The sequence below is a fragment of the Ursus americanus genome, chromosome 21 (assembly GCF_024610735.1).
Source record: "Ursus americanus isolate L20-20 chromosome 21, mUrsAme1.1.p, whole genome shotgun sequence".
Taxonomy (NCBI): Eukaryota; Metazoa; Chordata; class Mammalia; order Carnivora; family Ursidae; genus Ursus; species Ursus americanus.
In genome coordinates, this window is record NC_142147.1 from 26412027 (window position 1) to 26426878 (window position 14852).

General features: G+C 45.9%; 2 protein-coding genes across 2 annotated transcripts; one reads left to right on the forward strand and one right to left on the reverse strand.

The window, feature by feature from the left end:
• The first annotated feature begins 54 nt into the window (after nt 1–54).
• TXNL4B (thioredoxin like 4B) lies at nt 55–8032 on the forward strand. The gene is made up of 4 exons (XM_045810270.2): nt 55–342; nt 2985–3153; nt 4497–4648; nt 6428–8032. The coding sequence occupies exons 2-4, from the start codon at nt 3022–3024 to the stop codon at nt 6591–6593; spliced, it is 450 nt and encodes a 149-aa protein (XP_045666226.2). The 5' UTR covers nt 55–342; nt 2985–3021; the 3' UTR covers nt 6594–8032.
• A 1792-nt stretch (nt 8033–9824) lies between these two features.
• On the reverse strand, nt 9825–14209 carry LOC123800527 (haptoglobin). The gene is made up of 5 exons (XM_045810269.2): nt 14071–14209; nt 12863–12945; nt 12456–12557; nt 11682–11756; nt 9825–10732 (listed from the first exon to the last, which is right to left on the reverse strand). The coding sequence occupies exons 1-5, from the start codon at nt 14073–14075 to the stop codon at nt 9954–9956; spliced, it is 1044 nt and encodes a 347-aa protein (XP_045666225.2). The 5' UTR covers nt 14076–14209; the 3' UTR covers nt 9825–9953.
• Nucleotides 14210–14852: the final 643 nt, after the last annotated feature.

Sequence of the window (14852 nt, forward strand, 5' to 3'; positions counted from 1 at the left end):
AGAACAGAGTGAGGGTGAGGGAAGGAGATCGGTCATGTTTAATAAGGGCGGAAGTGACTCTACGGCTTCCGGCCGAAGCTGGGCAAAGTGGGCTATGACTAGAATAACCACTTCAGCTTGTTGGACTACTGAGGAGATCGACCCCCAAGTTTACCTACTGCGCCTGTGCGTTTTCTTTTTCCGTTTCCGTTTCCTTAAGTGGTCACCGAGAGTTGCTGGTAGCGGCTGGGCTACTGTGGGTTATCCCTGGCGTAGAAGGAGCCGCCGGTGTCCCGACTTGTTTGGAGAAGAGTTGCGGACAGTCCCGAAGTGGAAGAGAGGGAGGTGACTTGTACAAATAAAGTAAGTATGGTTTTCCTTAGCAGTTGTAGGCCAGGAGTAGCCCAGCCATAGGCTTCGTTAAATATATGTATATTTATTTATCTCGAATATCCTGGAAAAGGAAAAACGCTCTCTCCGATGTAAATAAAAACCACCTGTCTCATTCGAAGAGATAATCACTGATGGTGTTTGGGGTTATTTATTTCCAGTTGTTTCTCTGTGCAAAGTATACATTTGTATTATAGTTAGGTTTTGTAGAGCAGTGGGATCACACTTTGTATACTGTTTTATAATTTCCTTATCATGAGAACTTTTCGGTATCTGAAATATTCATTTGTAACACAATATTTAGTGTCCGTGTAATAGTACGTTGCAGGATTGCACTATCGTTTATAGTCACTTATTTTGAGCTATTTAGGTGGTTTCCAGTTTTTCACCACTAAGAATGTGTTAATATTTTTTTTCTACATAAATCTTTGTGGATGTGTCGAATTAATTCTCAGAAATGGAATTGTTGCTCAGACGGTTTTTTTCCTAGAAAAGTTTTGTTTCCCTGCATTCCTGCGGGGACGATGAAATGAGTGTTCGTTCACACTCTCGCATTATTGTTTCATCTTTACCAACTTAATGGCTTTGTCAAATCTTCTAATTTGCTTTTCTTTCTTTACTAGTAAAGCTTAACTTTCCAAATATTTTTGTCCATTTGTACCTCTTCTTTTGTGAAGTCTCTGTTGGTATCCTTTGCTATGAACATATTCTTAGGTGTGGCATCGGTTTTCCTCTCTTCCTTCCAAAATTTATCCAGTCCCCTCACCCCAGTGAACAGCTTTGCCCTCCCCTCACTTCCTCCTCTTTATCAGTAACATACTGGGGGTGCTATTTGAATTCTTGTGGGATAGATCCATCCTCTCTTTGACTGTCCCCTTCATCAATAATTTGTTCTGCTACTGACATTTGATGAAAGCTCTTCTGGCAATCAGCTTGCCTGTTTAAAGTAGGACTTACTATGGGAACGATTTCATTTCCTATATGAATTTTTATTAGTATCTTAAAATGTGACTTGTCACACACACAAAAATAAAGAAATCCTCCCTTTTCATAGCATTAGCCAACTTTGGGACCAAATTGAAAATGTCAGGTATCTCAATGGAATTTCTTGTGGATGGACTCAAAAATAAAGCGCCTTGATCAAAGAGTTTCTCAACCATAAAAGTAGGAATTTAGTATAGCAGAAGGAACACTGCACTAGATATTTCGTGACTTGTATTCTAGTCCTTGTTGTAGCTAGAACCAAAACCGTAAGCAAACAACTCTGTAAAACGAGGGGATTGAGTTAGATCCCTTCTATCTCAGTATTTTATGACTTGTTTACTTTTTGTGTGTGGTTGTCACACACACCCTTAAATGATCTGTTTGCTGCGGTGTGGTGAGGTGCAACTAGTAAGGTATGCACCAAGAATCTTTAAACCAGGACTCAGGATAATACTCCATCAATAAAAGACTTTAAAAAGTATGGTACATGCATAATGGGATGGCTGGGTGGCTCAGTCAGTTAAGCACCTGCTCAGGTCCTGATCCCAGGATCCTGGGATTGAGCCCCCTGTCGGGCTCCCTGCTCAGCAGGGAAGTCTGCTTCTCTCTCCCCCTCTGCACCTCCCCCCTGCTCATGTGCACACAGGCTGTCTCTCAATAAATAAAATCTTTAAAAATTTTTTAAAAATGTATGGTCCATGCACAAAATAGTATGTCACTGTGACAATATTTGTAGAGATATGGAAAGATCTTCGTGTGTTAAAACACCATGAAGTGCAGAAGAGTGGGTAAATTATGTGTACGGACATCTGTCATTTGCCTCTCCAGCTCCACTCTTCCTCCTTCTCTAGACTGCTCTGGAACCAGGAGACTGGGCTGCCTTCTGCATCTCCCCTGCCCTCTGGTTCCAGTTTGAGTCAGCCTGTGGGCACATTAGCAGACGATCAGAGGGAGGGAGAAGAGTGGCTGCATCCCTTCACTGCAGGCTGACCTCCTATACGAGGGCCTTCTGCACCCTGCAGTCCCCACTACACATTTCTGCTAACTGCGCCCTCCCATGGCCCCTTCAGGCCTAGGGGTGGGAACAGCACCCTGCCCATACTAGCTCCAGTTCAGCACTGCACCCTGTTTTCTTCCTATACCCTGCCTTCATGAAAATCTCTTAAATTAGCAAATTTGGGAATGTCATCTTTTTCCTGCTGGCACACTGGCCAATAGAGTAGGCTATCTTTGGGGTAAAAGAGGGAAAAACATGGGAATGCATATTTATATTTTCCTGTAAATGCATAACAAAACTGGAAGATACATGAGAAGTGAATGAAAGTAGCTGCATGGTGCGTGGGAAGAAATAGGCCAGTGCAGATGGGGCCAGTTGAGGGCAGACAGGGGGAGGGAGATTTTTCACAGTGTACCTTTCTATATTGCTTCTTTTTAAGCTGGTGGACTTGCCACCAGTTTGTGCATTTAGTGTTTTCCTTTTACTTTTTTTTGATACTGTGTTGTATGCCTCCATTTTTTCCTCTGGGAATAAAATATGTGTATGTTACCTACTCCAAAAATTAAGTTGCTTTTTTTTTTAAATTAGGGCTCATGCACTTCATCTTTTTTTAAATATTGCAACTGTATTTCAGGACTGACGGTGAGGATTACTGTTTGGATTATTTCAAGATGAGCTTCCTATTGCCCAAGCTAACTAGCAAAAAAGAAGTAGACCAAGCAATAAAAAGTACTGCAGAGAAGGTGTTGGTCCTCAGGTTTGGGAGAGATGAGGATCCTGTCTGTCTGCAGCTAGATGATATAGTAAGTGAATTTTTGAAATAAATGGTTTTTATTAAAAATATATATATTCTCACTTCAGTATCTACAAAGTGCTTGGAAGAGAGTGGCCAGGCCAAGAGAAACAGCTTTTCATTTGTTGGCACACTTTCCCCAGGAGCTGGTCATGTGCCTTCCCTGAGCTGAGCCCCCAAATCTCTGATTGTGCTGAACCTGTCCTAGATGTCCTTCTCCAGCAGCAGCCATCCAAGTTCACTTTTACCAGCAAGGCCGTGGAGGACCAGGAAGAAACACTATTAACAAGCGTCTGTGAACATTATTTTACCTGGTGCTCACAACAGTGGGATAATTACTCTTCCCATGGGGGGAGATGAATGCCAGGGTGGTCAGGTGACTGCCCACAGGACAGAACCACTAACCTGCAGAGCTGGGTTTGAACATCGTTTTCTCTGCCTGCAGATAAGCTTTTCTAGTGTATTGCCTCCAGTGTGTACCTGATGATGATCTCCGATTTCATAACACATCTTCATACTCTGATGACTAAGAAGGGGAGTATGAGACAGAATGGGTTTATTCCTGGCTCTGTTTATTATGGAGAGAGACTTACCCCAGAACCGAGACCTCTTCCCAGCATCTCTGTTGCTGCCACCCGCAATGTGGATCCTGTATAATAATCTTTATTACTGTGATTAAAAATGAGTGTGTGACATGTTAACCTGAGGGGGAAAGGGGCCAGAGGATTATACCCTCAGCGGTAGAGAGGAGGGAATATCACGGAGCCAGGCTGCCCGAGTTCAAGTCCTAGCTGTACTGCTTACTATCTGTGTGACTGGAGGCAGATTACCTTAGTTTCTTCATCTAAGAAATGGGGACTATAATAACCTCATAGGAATGTTGTACAGATTGAATGCGTTAACAAGTGTAAAGCACTTTCGACACTTAGCACATAATAATGCCGTGCAAGTTTTCACTATTTTTATTACAATTATCATTCATGGGGGGATTGGAAGGAAAGAGATTTGGGGGAATTTCAGTGTACAGTACATAGTTCTGAGTTGTTCTTGTTTACATGAACATGGATTTTATAAATCCACAAAAAGCTTATAAAAACTTTTTATAATCAAAAACAGATTTTTTTTTTTTAAAGGGAGAAATGTATTCACACAGTTTACCCAGGGCCCTCTGACACATCTACCAACAGAGACTCAGACTCTGAATGGTAAGGTTATACTGTGTCTAATGTGGAACTCAGCAGAGATTCTCGCCCCAGGAATTTCTTTCAAACAGAATATCCCAGCAAAAAGTTTCACAGGAGAAACCTTAGCTGCCTCTCGTATTGTGACCTAAGTCTCTCTCTCTGTTTGCAGCTTTCTAAGACCTCCTCTGACCTGAGTAAAATGGCTGCCATATATCTGGTAGATGTGGACCGAACTCCCGTTTATACGCACTATTTTGACATCAGTTATATTCCATCTACTGTGTTTTTCTTCAATGGGCAGCATATGAAAGTGGATTATGGGTAAGTTCGATTGACTTGAAGTTACTATAGCGGTGGGAGTTTCTTTTACTCCAGTAGTCGCGATAACTCTCCTGCCTGTGCTGGTGGCTCTGTGAGCCTTGTGTTGCTGCTGTTCCCTCAGCCGATCCACTCCTTTGTTGTGTGAAACTTGGGTGCAAAAAAGAGAGTGTTTCCAGTATGATTGGCAGATTTTAACCTCCTACTGAAGCGTGAAAGATTGTACAATTTGGGAAGCACTGACCCTCCTTGAGTGTAGAAACTACACAACAGCTTTTTTAAAAGTTTCCCAGGAATTTTATTTAAAACATAATGTCATTGTACTTAAACTTCTGGGACTGGTTGACTGCATTTGGAAAAGGAACGTTCCAGCAAACTAAAACATGCTTCTCTCTGGCCAACTGTCCTGTCTTCTGCCACTCAGAAGTCATTCTTCAACCAATTCTGTCAAGAGTAAGCACTGTGAAATCTTGAACACCTGCTGCCACATCCAGTCAGCATCTTAATACTAAATGTGTATTTTCAGTGTGTAGTAGTTCTTACCATTTCTTTCTGTGGGTGAGGTGTCTGCTTATCTAGATCTGTGTTCCTGTTTTTTTCTTTCTGAAGGCGCATTAAATATTACCTGTTTTAAGTATTTTAAAGCTTTTTATTCTCCTAGGATACAGTTGACCTAAGTATTATGTCAGTGCAGTCGTTTTCAAGGGTGATTTATGACACTATTTACCATCTTAAAAGTCTGTAAAATTTTGGGGGTACCTGGGTGGCTCAGTTGAGCATCCATCTCTTGATTTCGGCTCAGTTAATGATCTCTGCATTGTGGGATCGAGTCCTGTGTCGGACTCTAGGCTCAGCACGGAGTCTGCTTAAGACCTTTTCCCTCCCACCTCCTCCCCGTACACCACTCATGCACTCTATCTCTCTCTCAAAAAAAAAAAAGTAAAATTTTTAACCCAGCAATTGCACTTCCAGGAATTTCTCTGAAGGAAAAATAATCATGAAAGTGCGCAAAATTGGCTGCATGAATATTCATCCTGTCATTATTTAGAAAGCAAGATACATGGAAAGAACATAGATGTCCACAGAGGGATACTAGATATCAATTTCATATAATGTTGTGGATGCAAGTTTAATGACTTTGAAAGTAGTAGGTTATATGTTAGTTGAAAAAGCACATTACAAAATAGTTTGCATGATATAATTGCCATGATCTTGGGAAAAAAAGAAATGCATATGCACACGCACACACACAGATTGGAAGGACAAGTACCGAAATGCAGCCTCTGGCCTCACTGGTAATTTTTTTTTCCTTAAAAAGTTCTACAATTATCATACTTGAAGTTTGAAATAGTAAAAAAATAAAAAACAAAGATTTCATACCCACCACTCAAACGTGTAAGTGAGGGGAACTCAGAGATGATGACCGGGTAATGGGCTTTACACGGCGTGGCCAACAGCAGCAGCAGCAAACTGTGCCCACGCCAGCATCCAGGGAGTTCTACCGGATAAGGAGCTAAGAAGTGATTAAAATAGATTTTGAAGTGGAGGCTCTTCACATGATAGGGCCCACATGCCACCCCAGTGGCTGACAGCACTGGTTTTAGTCCTGTATCAAATGGGCCCAGTAATTGCAAACAGAGAAGTCAATGTCAGGCTTTATGTCTTAAGTCTCCCCGACAAGAAGAAAGTCACAGCGACGATTCCTTTTGTTTATCCTGAAGTTCTGCTGCGAGTAATCGCCAAAAGTTCTGAGCAAGGTTGTTTTTCTTCCATGCTCTCTAGGTCTCCAGATCACACTAAGTTTGTGGGAAGTTTCAAAACCAAGCAGGACTTCATAGATTTGATTGAAGTAATTTATCGAGGAGCAATGAGGGGAAAACTTATTGTCCAAAGTCCTATTGATCCCAAGAATATTCCCAAATATGACCTTCTCTATCAAGACATTTAGCACATTTACTACTCAAAGTTGAAGACAAAGGCGCATCTTGAAGCAGTTCCTGAATCCAGCTACGCTGTCTCCCTGGATTCCTTCAGAAAGGTGTTCAGCGTTCCAGCGGAGAAGAGGTCTGACTCGGACAGAAAATGCCCCACCCCCGAGTAGAAGGCCACACTGGTACCGTGGTGAGCAGGATTTTGCTAAAATGTCTGTTCCCTGCAAACCTCAGAGCAGTCAAGACAACCGTAGTCCGTTTTCCCAGCGTGATTTTTTAAATTTATATTGTGCTTCTCTTTATTCCTTAAGATGATACAGAATCCTTCTAAACGTTGCCTAGTATAGTTTAATTTAACTACGTTTATTTGGTACACAAGTGAAATAGAAAATCCGTTCCCACAAGAACAGAAATACTTATTTTGTACCCTAGATGTGTACACACACACACACGCATGCCGCCCTTGCCCATTCCTCCACTCAGGTATGTATCGCGTGCTTTCCCATGTCCAGTCCCTGTTACCCCTGTTTCTCTTGGGTAAATGATTCTCTACGGATAGTGGGCAAATTTGTCTTATTCTGGAAACTTTCTGGCTTAGACTTCTAAAACAGTAGCCTGGTTTGCTCATTTTACTAGTTTTTATGTTATCAGATAGCCTAAGAAGTGAGACCTTGAACCTTTATGATCCAGCACCCAATTTGAGCTAAACAAAAAATTAACTACCTATACTAAGTAGGAGCAGGTTTCTCCCAGAAGTCAGAGTCTGCCTCTCTCTGAGGCAGAGAATTTCACTCCAAGGACTCAAGACTGGAAAGAGATGTCAGAATTGTTAGAAATAACGTCTTTATGGTATTTGCCTGTTTTAATAACTTTATGAAGAATTCTCACTCTTCCGGCATCCCTGGCATAACCTGCCACTGCTTGGACAAGTCACTGCTTCTCTCAAAACCTCACAGAGCCTCTGGATCCTGACTTTCTAGAACATGAAAGGAGATGTAGAGCTGGAGGGCCGTGGGCCAGGCAGCATCAACCTGCTCGGCAGTTTCGGGCCTCCTGGCTGACAGAAGCCCAGCTCCGTGCACACCAGCACTGTCGCTGCAAGTGCGTCCCTCCTTTACCACCTGCTTCCTTTCTGAGCCTCGTTGGCAGGAAGAGGTGACCACTGATGGGGCACAGAAGGAAGGCTGCTGGGGGCTTTTGCATCCTTCGCTGATGAAAGAAGAGAGCCGCCACCACCTTCTCTGCCCCTCTTCCTGCTCTGGTTACCCTGATCCATGGGACTGCAGCAGCCATCCTAGGACCATGAGGACCAGCGTGAAAAGTGAATGTGGGGAGAAGAACGATAAAAAGAACCTGGGTCCCTAATGATGTTTTGAGCCACTGAGTGAGCTCTGGACCTGTCTCCCTCCAGACCCCTTTGACAGAATAAAACATCTTCATTGCCTGTCACTGTTCATTGGACTTTCTGTCAGAGCTTAATCACACGGTATTTGACATGGGGTAAGTGTGCAAATACCAGCAAAAACTCAGAACTTGTATGTGTAAAAGTCTCCTGTCTCCTCTGCTGAGGTCTTCAGGGAATGTTTCTCTGAAGTTCCGATTTGTGTTTTTGTTCCTACCTTAGTGGCTTTCCATTCCTCGAGTACTGATTAGTTCCTACTGAATGCCCTGCACTATGCCAGGTGCTCCAGAAATACAAGTGACTCCTGAGCCGGAACAGGCTTCACAGAGGAGACAAGGCCTGTGCCTCCAAGGAGGGTAGGAGGTTCTTGTGTGGAAAGTGGGGGAGGCGTTTCGGGAGAGAGCGCCGGGAGGAAGAAGGCCCGATGCTGGAAACAGCAGACGTGTTCAGAGAGCTCCATGCAGTTCAGTGTCACTGAAACCCAAGGGCTAGCCCAGGAGGGCAGGAGGTGCTGCTGGGGAGCAAGCCAGAGAAGATAAGTGAATTGAGAAAATGTCAAAGGCTTTTCCTCTTGCTATTTTCCTCCTGAACAGTGGCCAGAAGCCACTTAATGCAATCAGATAATTCTTCAAGAAAAGTGGAGTGGTTTATTTCTTCAAGAAAACTTAATGCTGAAGATAAAAAAAAAAAAAGCCGTAACACTATTCTGAAAGGCAGTCTGTTTATGTTTGTGTAGTATGTTGCCATTTCTGGCTCTTCTCTCTTTCACAGATTTTAGAATAGAAGCGTAAGATCTCCACTGGTCCACTAGTTCTAAGCTGTTGAAAAGCACTGATGGATCTGGAGCGTGCATGTGAGGACAGCTCCACAGTGCAGGGCGGGCCCTGGTGTAAGAACACTGACACCGGGGGGCATTTTACACCAGTGAGAAGGAGAGGCCCCATCTCCATATGACAAGAGGTATCTTAGTGAAAGGTCAGTGTATTCTGAAGGCTTAAACAGCCAGAAAGAGTGGAAGAAGTTAGGAGAGCTTCCTGCTTACAAGGGTTCTGAAACCATTCTTCTGGGAAACCCTTAATAGAAGAGCCTCTCTTTGTGAAAGGGAAGACTCAGATGGCTTGCATTTGGCTCCTGGTAAAGGATAGGTTTCCTCCCCCCAGGGAAAGCCTACCCTATTGAGGAAGAGACCTGTAACTCTTTACCAAGTTCCAGACTGTTGGTAGGGACGTTAGAGATGATCCAGGTCGAGCTGCTCAGGAAGGAAAGCAGGGACTGAAGACCCTTGGCCGACGTATGGCCACCCTGCGATCTGGACCCAGCAAGTCCAGGACTGCTGCCTTTACCCCATCTTACTTCGTTTTCTGAAGGGCAGGTGTGTGGGAGCACAAATAGTAAGATTCTGCCTGGGTCAGAACGCTCGTCTTCTTCCCACGTTGAGCTAGCATCTTCCTCAGCCCACACGCGTCCCTCGCTCACTGCACTGCACAGAAGCCAGAGGGTGCGGGGCAGGGAGCTGAGGCTCGTGCTCAGACCGGCCTGGCTGCACGGGGAGTTCAGTCGCACTGCTTACCAGCTGTGTAGCCTTAAGCAATCACCTGCCTTCTCCGAGTCTGTTTCCTTGTCTGTGAAACACGGATAACCTTGACCTTTCTGAGGCCTCTGTCTTGTAGGCACTGGGTCACTGAGGGCGACCCCAGTACGGGACGGTTGTATGTCGCCTTAGGGGTTTCCGGTTGGGGTGGGGTGGTTTCTGCCACACTCCCGGTATATTAGCACTGTCCCACCTAGCTGTTGCTGTACCATAAATGAGAACAAAAATGGTCTGAGGCTGAAAACCACACGGAAATGACTCAAAAGAGAGCGCTTTATTGGCTCAGCACCGCTTCACGCCATGTTTTACTCCCCGCTCCCATCCACTTCCCCCTCCCCCAGCGTGAGTTCTTGCCCTCGGGCAAGGGCTGCCAGCCAGTCAGCATTAATTGCTTGCAACAGTTTCCTGAACCCAGGCCAGAATGGAGGGCACCTTCACGTACACGCCGTACTCGGCCACCCTACAGCTCTTATCAAAGCTCAGGATTCCGGCCGCATACCAGGTGTCCTCATCCTGGTCGTGCACAGCGAAGGCGCTGCCAGCGTCCCCATAGCAGGTGTCTTCCTGAAACTTGGACAAGCCGGCGCAGAAGGTGTGCTCGTTCAGTATGGGCTGCACCCCCACGGGGCTCTTGGGTGACTTCTTTTCGGGCACCGTGCTGCCTTCGTAGTGCTTTACACAGTTGTCTTGATCAGCCACAGGCAGCATGACATACTTCAGTAGCTCGGTAAAATTAAAGTTGGAGTTTCGCCCCCAGCCAGACACATAGCCTATACGCCCCACTTCTGCATAATCTTTGGAAGGTAGACAGATGGGCATCACCCTCTCATCGACGGGCACCTTCTGCTTGAGTTTGATGAGCCCTATATCTACATTGGAGTAGTCGGGGTGGAGAACCACCTTTTCAATCTCCACACGCTGATTTTTCCCCACATAGAGTGTTAAAGTAGGGGCAATGTCTTTCGCTTTCGCATCATCCGTATGGCCCAGGAAGAGATTTTTAGCTGTGGTCAACAGCCATTGTTCGTTGATCAGTGTGGCCCCCGAGGTGAGGTTGTGGTGGGAGACCATCTTGGCCTGCCAGGGAAAGCTGCCTTTGGCGTCCACAGATCCGCCCATGATGCGCTGCACCTGGTCCACCGGGTTCTTGGGCTTCCCGCATACTGTCAAGGAGAGCAGGGAAGTCGTGAGCAGGAATGTGAGTCTCCCGATGTGGGGAAGAGGGGGACGGCGGTGGCAGTTGCTACTGTCTAAACTGTCGTGTTAATTTCTGCACAGCTAGAAATATTGACATGCCTTGCCTTTACCACCTGCTCCTCTCATTTCCGTTGTTTACAGTTTAAAATGGTTCTTTTTTATAAAGTCGTGTACATCACTAAGACACAGTTCTAGTTCCTGCTTTTCTAACTCAAAAAAAAAAAAAGTAATGCTGAGATTTTCAAACCCTGGCTGATGTATGTTTAAATAATTTATCACAAAAAGAACACAACTCCCTGAAATTCCTTGTAAGGATGAGAAGCTGTAATAGTTCGTTCTCTGAATAAAGAGTGATCTGTTGCAGCACTGGCTGGAAATCAGATTTCACATATTGCAGTTAATTCAAGGCAGGTTAGTAGTTCTGCAGCGCTAATAGAAGGGGGCAGTCAAAATCCTCTGGTCCCAGGAGGGAAACAGAAAGAGCAACATCTCTTCCTAATAACAAGAAACAGAAGTGCTAACCCCTCTCCAGCCTGCATCACACTTCTGTGGATCTGGTTTTGTTCTGTCCTCCCGCAACTCATTCTTCCTGGAGCTCGCTTTACACTTGACCCTGGGCTCCCTGGATGGCCTATGTGTACATATAGGGCCTGACCCTAGAGGGCAGTGTAGACAGTGGATTCAGCCAATATCCTGAAGGTCCAAATGAGCAAGATCCTTAGTGAACTTTCCTGGGGAGTGTCCTCACCTAAATGTTCACTTATCAGCCTGACTCTGGCTCTCCCTGGTTCCCCGTCTTGGCTCTCATACGCTCGGAGGAAACCAGTCTGGGACATTTTGATCAAGATGCCCGCCCATGCAGGAGACTCTCAACACCCTCCCTTGGTCGGCTTCCCAGGGACCCTGGCTTCCTACCTGCTTCACATTCAGGCAGTTTCTCTCCAGTGACCTTGTTTGTCCAGTGCTTCTCACTGTTCAAGGTGTACACTCCTGAAACAAACGGAAAGAAATGAGTTGGAAGAGAAATTGAGTCTGGACCTAGCATGAGGAGGGAAGGTGTTTCAAGAGAATTAGAGAAAGAGGAGAAGGAAGGGGCAGGGAAGAGGGGAAAGGAAGGAGCGCTGTGCTAGAAGCCACGTGCTGGGGGCAACAGGGAAGCCCCACAGGGCAGATCTGTGGTCGTGGCGACGCAGTACAGAATAGGAATCGGTTCAAATTCTGACTCTCTTACAGGCCACCTGAACTGGAGCAAGTTACTCAGTGTCTCTGTGCCTCAGTTTCCTCGTCAGCACAATGAGAATAATAACAGGATCTCTTCGGGGGGGGGGGGTCATGAGACCTCAGTGAGCAGATACATGTGAAGCCCTTAGTGCAGGGAGCACAGTTCTAGGTCTGGGCCACCTGCCGTCATCACTGGCGCCACCCTTGGTTCTTTTACCTCCTCTGGGAGATGGAGATCTCCCTCTGGGATGAGTAGGCTACATGGCATCACCTCCCCTTGACAAAGGGGCAAACTTGAGGCTAAGTTAGTTTGCCCAAAAGGCCGGTCACTGGTGACAAAACCCTTATTAGAATCTACCTCTTCTGGTCCAAGGAGAACGTGTCAGCTTTCTGGCCCATCACCCCTGGCCCCGCTCATCGTGGAAAGGCCGGGGTGGGAGGGCACAGGGACACGTGTCCAGGTCTTACCGTCTCCTTCAGTGCGCAGTCTGTAGAGGGGCTTACACTGGTAGCGAACCAAGTGCTCCACGTAGCCATTTTCAATCTCGGGGGGCTTTGGGACACTGACCTCTGCAAAGAAAAAGTCATAGGAGGTGGAGGTTGAGACTTAGAAACTGATCCCAGAGACCGTGAAAAGTCCGTTGAGAAGAAGCTGCCGTGCACATCAGCCACCCTCCACCCCAAATGGAAGCCAAATGGAAGGCCATCTCCCCTTCATCCTGGCTGGCTCCCCGGTGTTCTTCACTGGACTGAAATACCAGAGATGAGCACAGAAGGAGGAACGGCTCTAACCAAAGAGGGCTCAGATCTGATAGGGTCAGAAGGGGACACAGCAGTGCTGGGACTTGAGGCTCCCGCCCAGACCAGACACCCACCTCCATGATCTGTGGCCTCACTGCCGGTGTCCGCCGCAGAAAGCTGCCCGCAGAGCAGGAGGGCAACGACAGCTCCCAGGGCTCTGCAAAGAGAAGACGAGAAGGAGTGAGCAACTGGTCTCCCTGCCTCACATGCGCGTGTGCGCGCTCACACCCCTCCCGCTAGGCAGCCAGAGAAGAAGCTCTGTGGAAGTGTTAGTGCCAAGAAGTTGTCTGCTGCCACCATCCACACACACACTCGTGCAGCTTCCCAGGACACCTGGGTTCCCCGTGCTCTGCGCCACTGGGAACTCTACCTAAGCGTCAGAGAGGAGCCACCAAGACAGGAAGGCACATAGATATGTGGGCCTCAGTTTCTGGCGGCATTTCGCAAACATTAAATTGCCAATAATAGGTGAGCTCCCCTGCAAAAAGAAGCCTCCCTCAGGCACCCCTGAGGTCCTGGGCTACAGGGTACTGCTAATAAAACGTGGATAACTGGAAGATGGAAAACGGGTTTCTTACGCTATTCGCTCTACTTTTTAAATTTTTCCATGATAAGATGTTTTAAGTATACAGAATTTAAAACACTTACATAGTTTTCCTACTATCTTCTGATAATTTGCCTTCGGGAAACTCCAAAATGCCAAAAAACGTTCTCGGGCAGATAACTGGCTTCTTGAAGGCCTGACTGAGGACACGGGCATCAGTGCCCAGGCCCCACTCACCAGCCCCCCATCTTGCTGACTGAGCCCAGCTCTACAGAGATACCTTGGCTATGTTAAATTTGTAGTCTTGCAATTGCAACATTTCTGTTATTTTGATAAAATTCCAGTGCCGTCATTGGGTCATTTAAATGTGTTATTATTGGTCCTATACATTTTTTAAAAAGCAAAAAAATCTGCTAATAAATTTATTTAAATTGCCAGAAAACCCACCATGGGAGCTGCTGGCAGGCGTCCCCTGCAAGCATGAAAACTTTGTAACCTCGAGGAAAGAGCTGTCCCTTGGAGTAAGTCACGTTCTCATGGATGCAGAAAAGCAAAAGATTTAGCACACGAAACCACTTAATTTGCTATAATTTAACTCATTTACCCTATTTCTTTGGCTTTGTTTTGCACCTGTCCTTTGGTTTCTCCTACACCGGGCTGTCCCGGAGGTGAAGGATGTATACAGAGAAGGACGGAGTCATCTAGGGGAAGAGGGAAGCAGCAGAGCTGAGGACTCACCTCATCTTCGGTTTGTCCTGCCTCTGGAAGAGCAGTGCTGTGGCAGCCACCTACTGATGCTTTTATGCCCCCAATATCTCACTCCACCCCCTTCTTGATTTTGTAATTGCTGTGTCTACACAACTTTGACCTTGTTAATAAGGTCATTGCATTTTCCAGTAACAGAGCCACAAACAACATCCCTGTAAAGAGTTGAGCTCTTGCTTCACACTTGAGTTTCCCCTGGTGTTTCTTTACAAACCCCAAAGGAGCCTGGCCACACTATGACCCCATGTGGCTGCCAAAGGGTTTCCCGAAACCAACCAATGTGTGCAGGACTGAGGGAGGAAGCGTCAATTTGTGTCTTTGTTTTGGAGCGCTTTCAGCACTGAAAAACAAAGCCCTTCTGTGTGTTGTTTTAAACCCATTATAGACGTTCTTGCAACCTGGCTGAGACAGGGCTCTAAAGAAAGCATTTCCTTTTTACAATCATTTTCCCCACCCAGTGTTGACATCTTCCTATTGCTTAAAAGTTCTCCAACCTGAAATCTGTAAAATGTATTTATTGTGTCTTCTCTGATAGCTCTTTGTAAGAAATCACACAGAATTGTTCAACCTATAGGGTAGGCTGACACAAACCACACTCCATGGCAGTGGTTCTCATGGTATTATAGTCCTGTAATTATTTTTTTAAGATATATTTATTTATTTGAGGGGGGAGGGGCAGAGGCAGAGGGAAAGTGTTTCAAGCAAACTCCTCGCTGATTGCAGAGCCCATCATGGGGCTCGATCTCACAACCCTG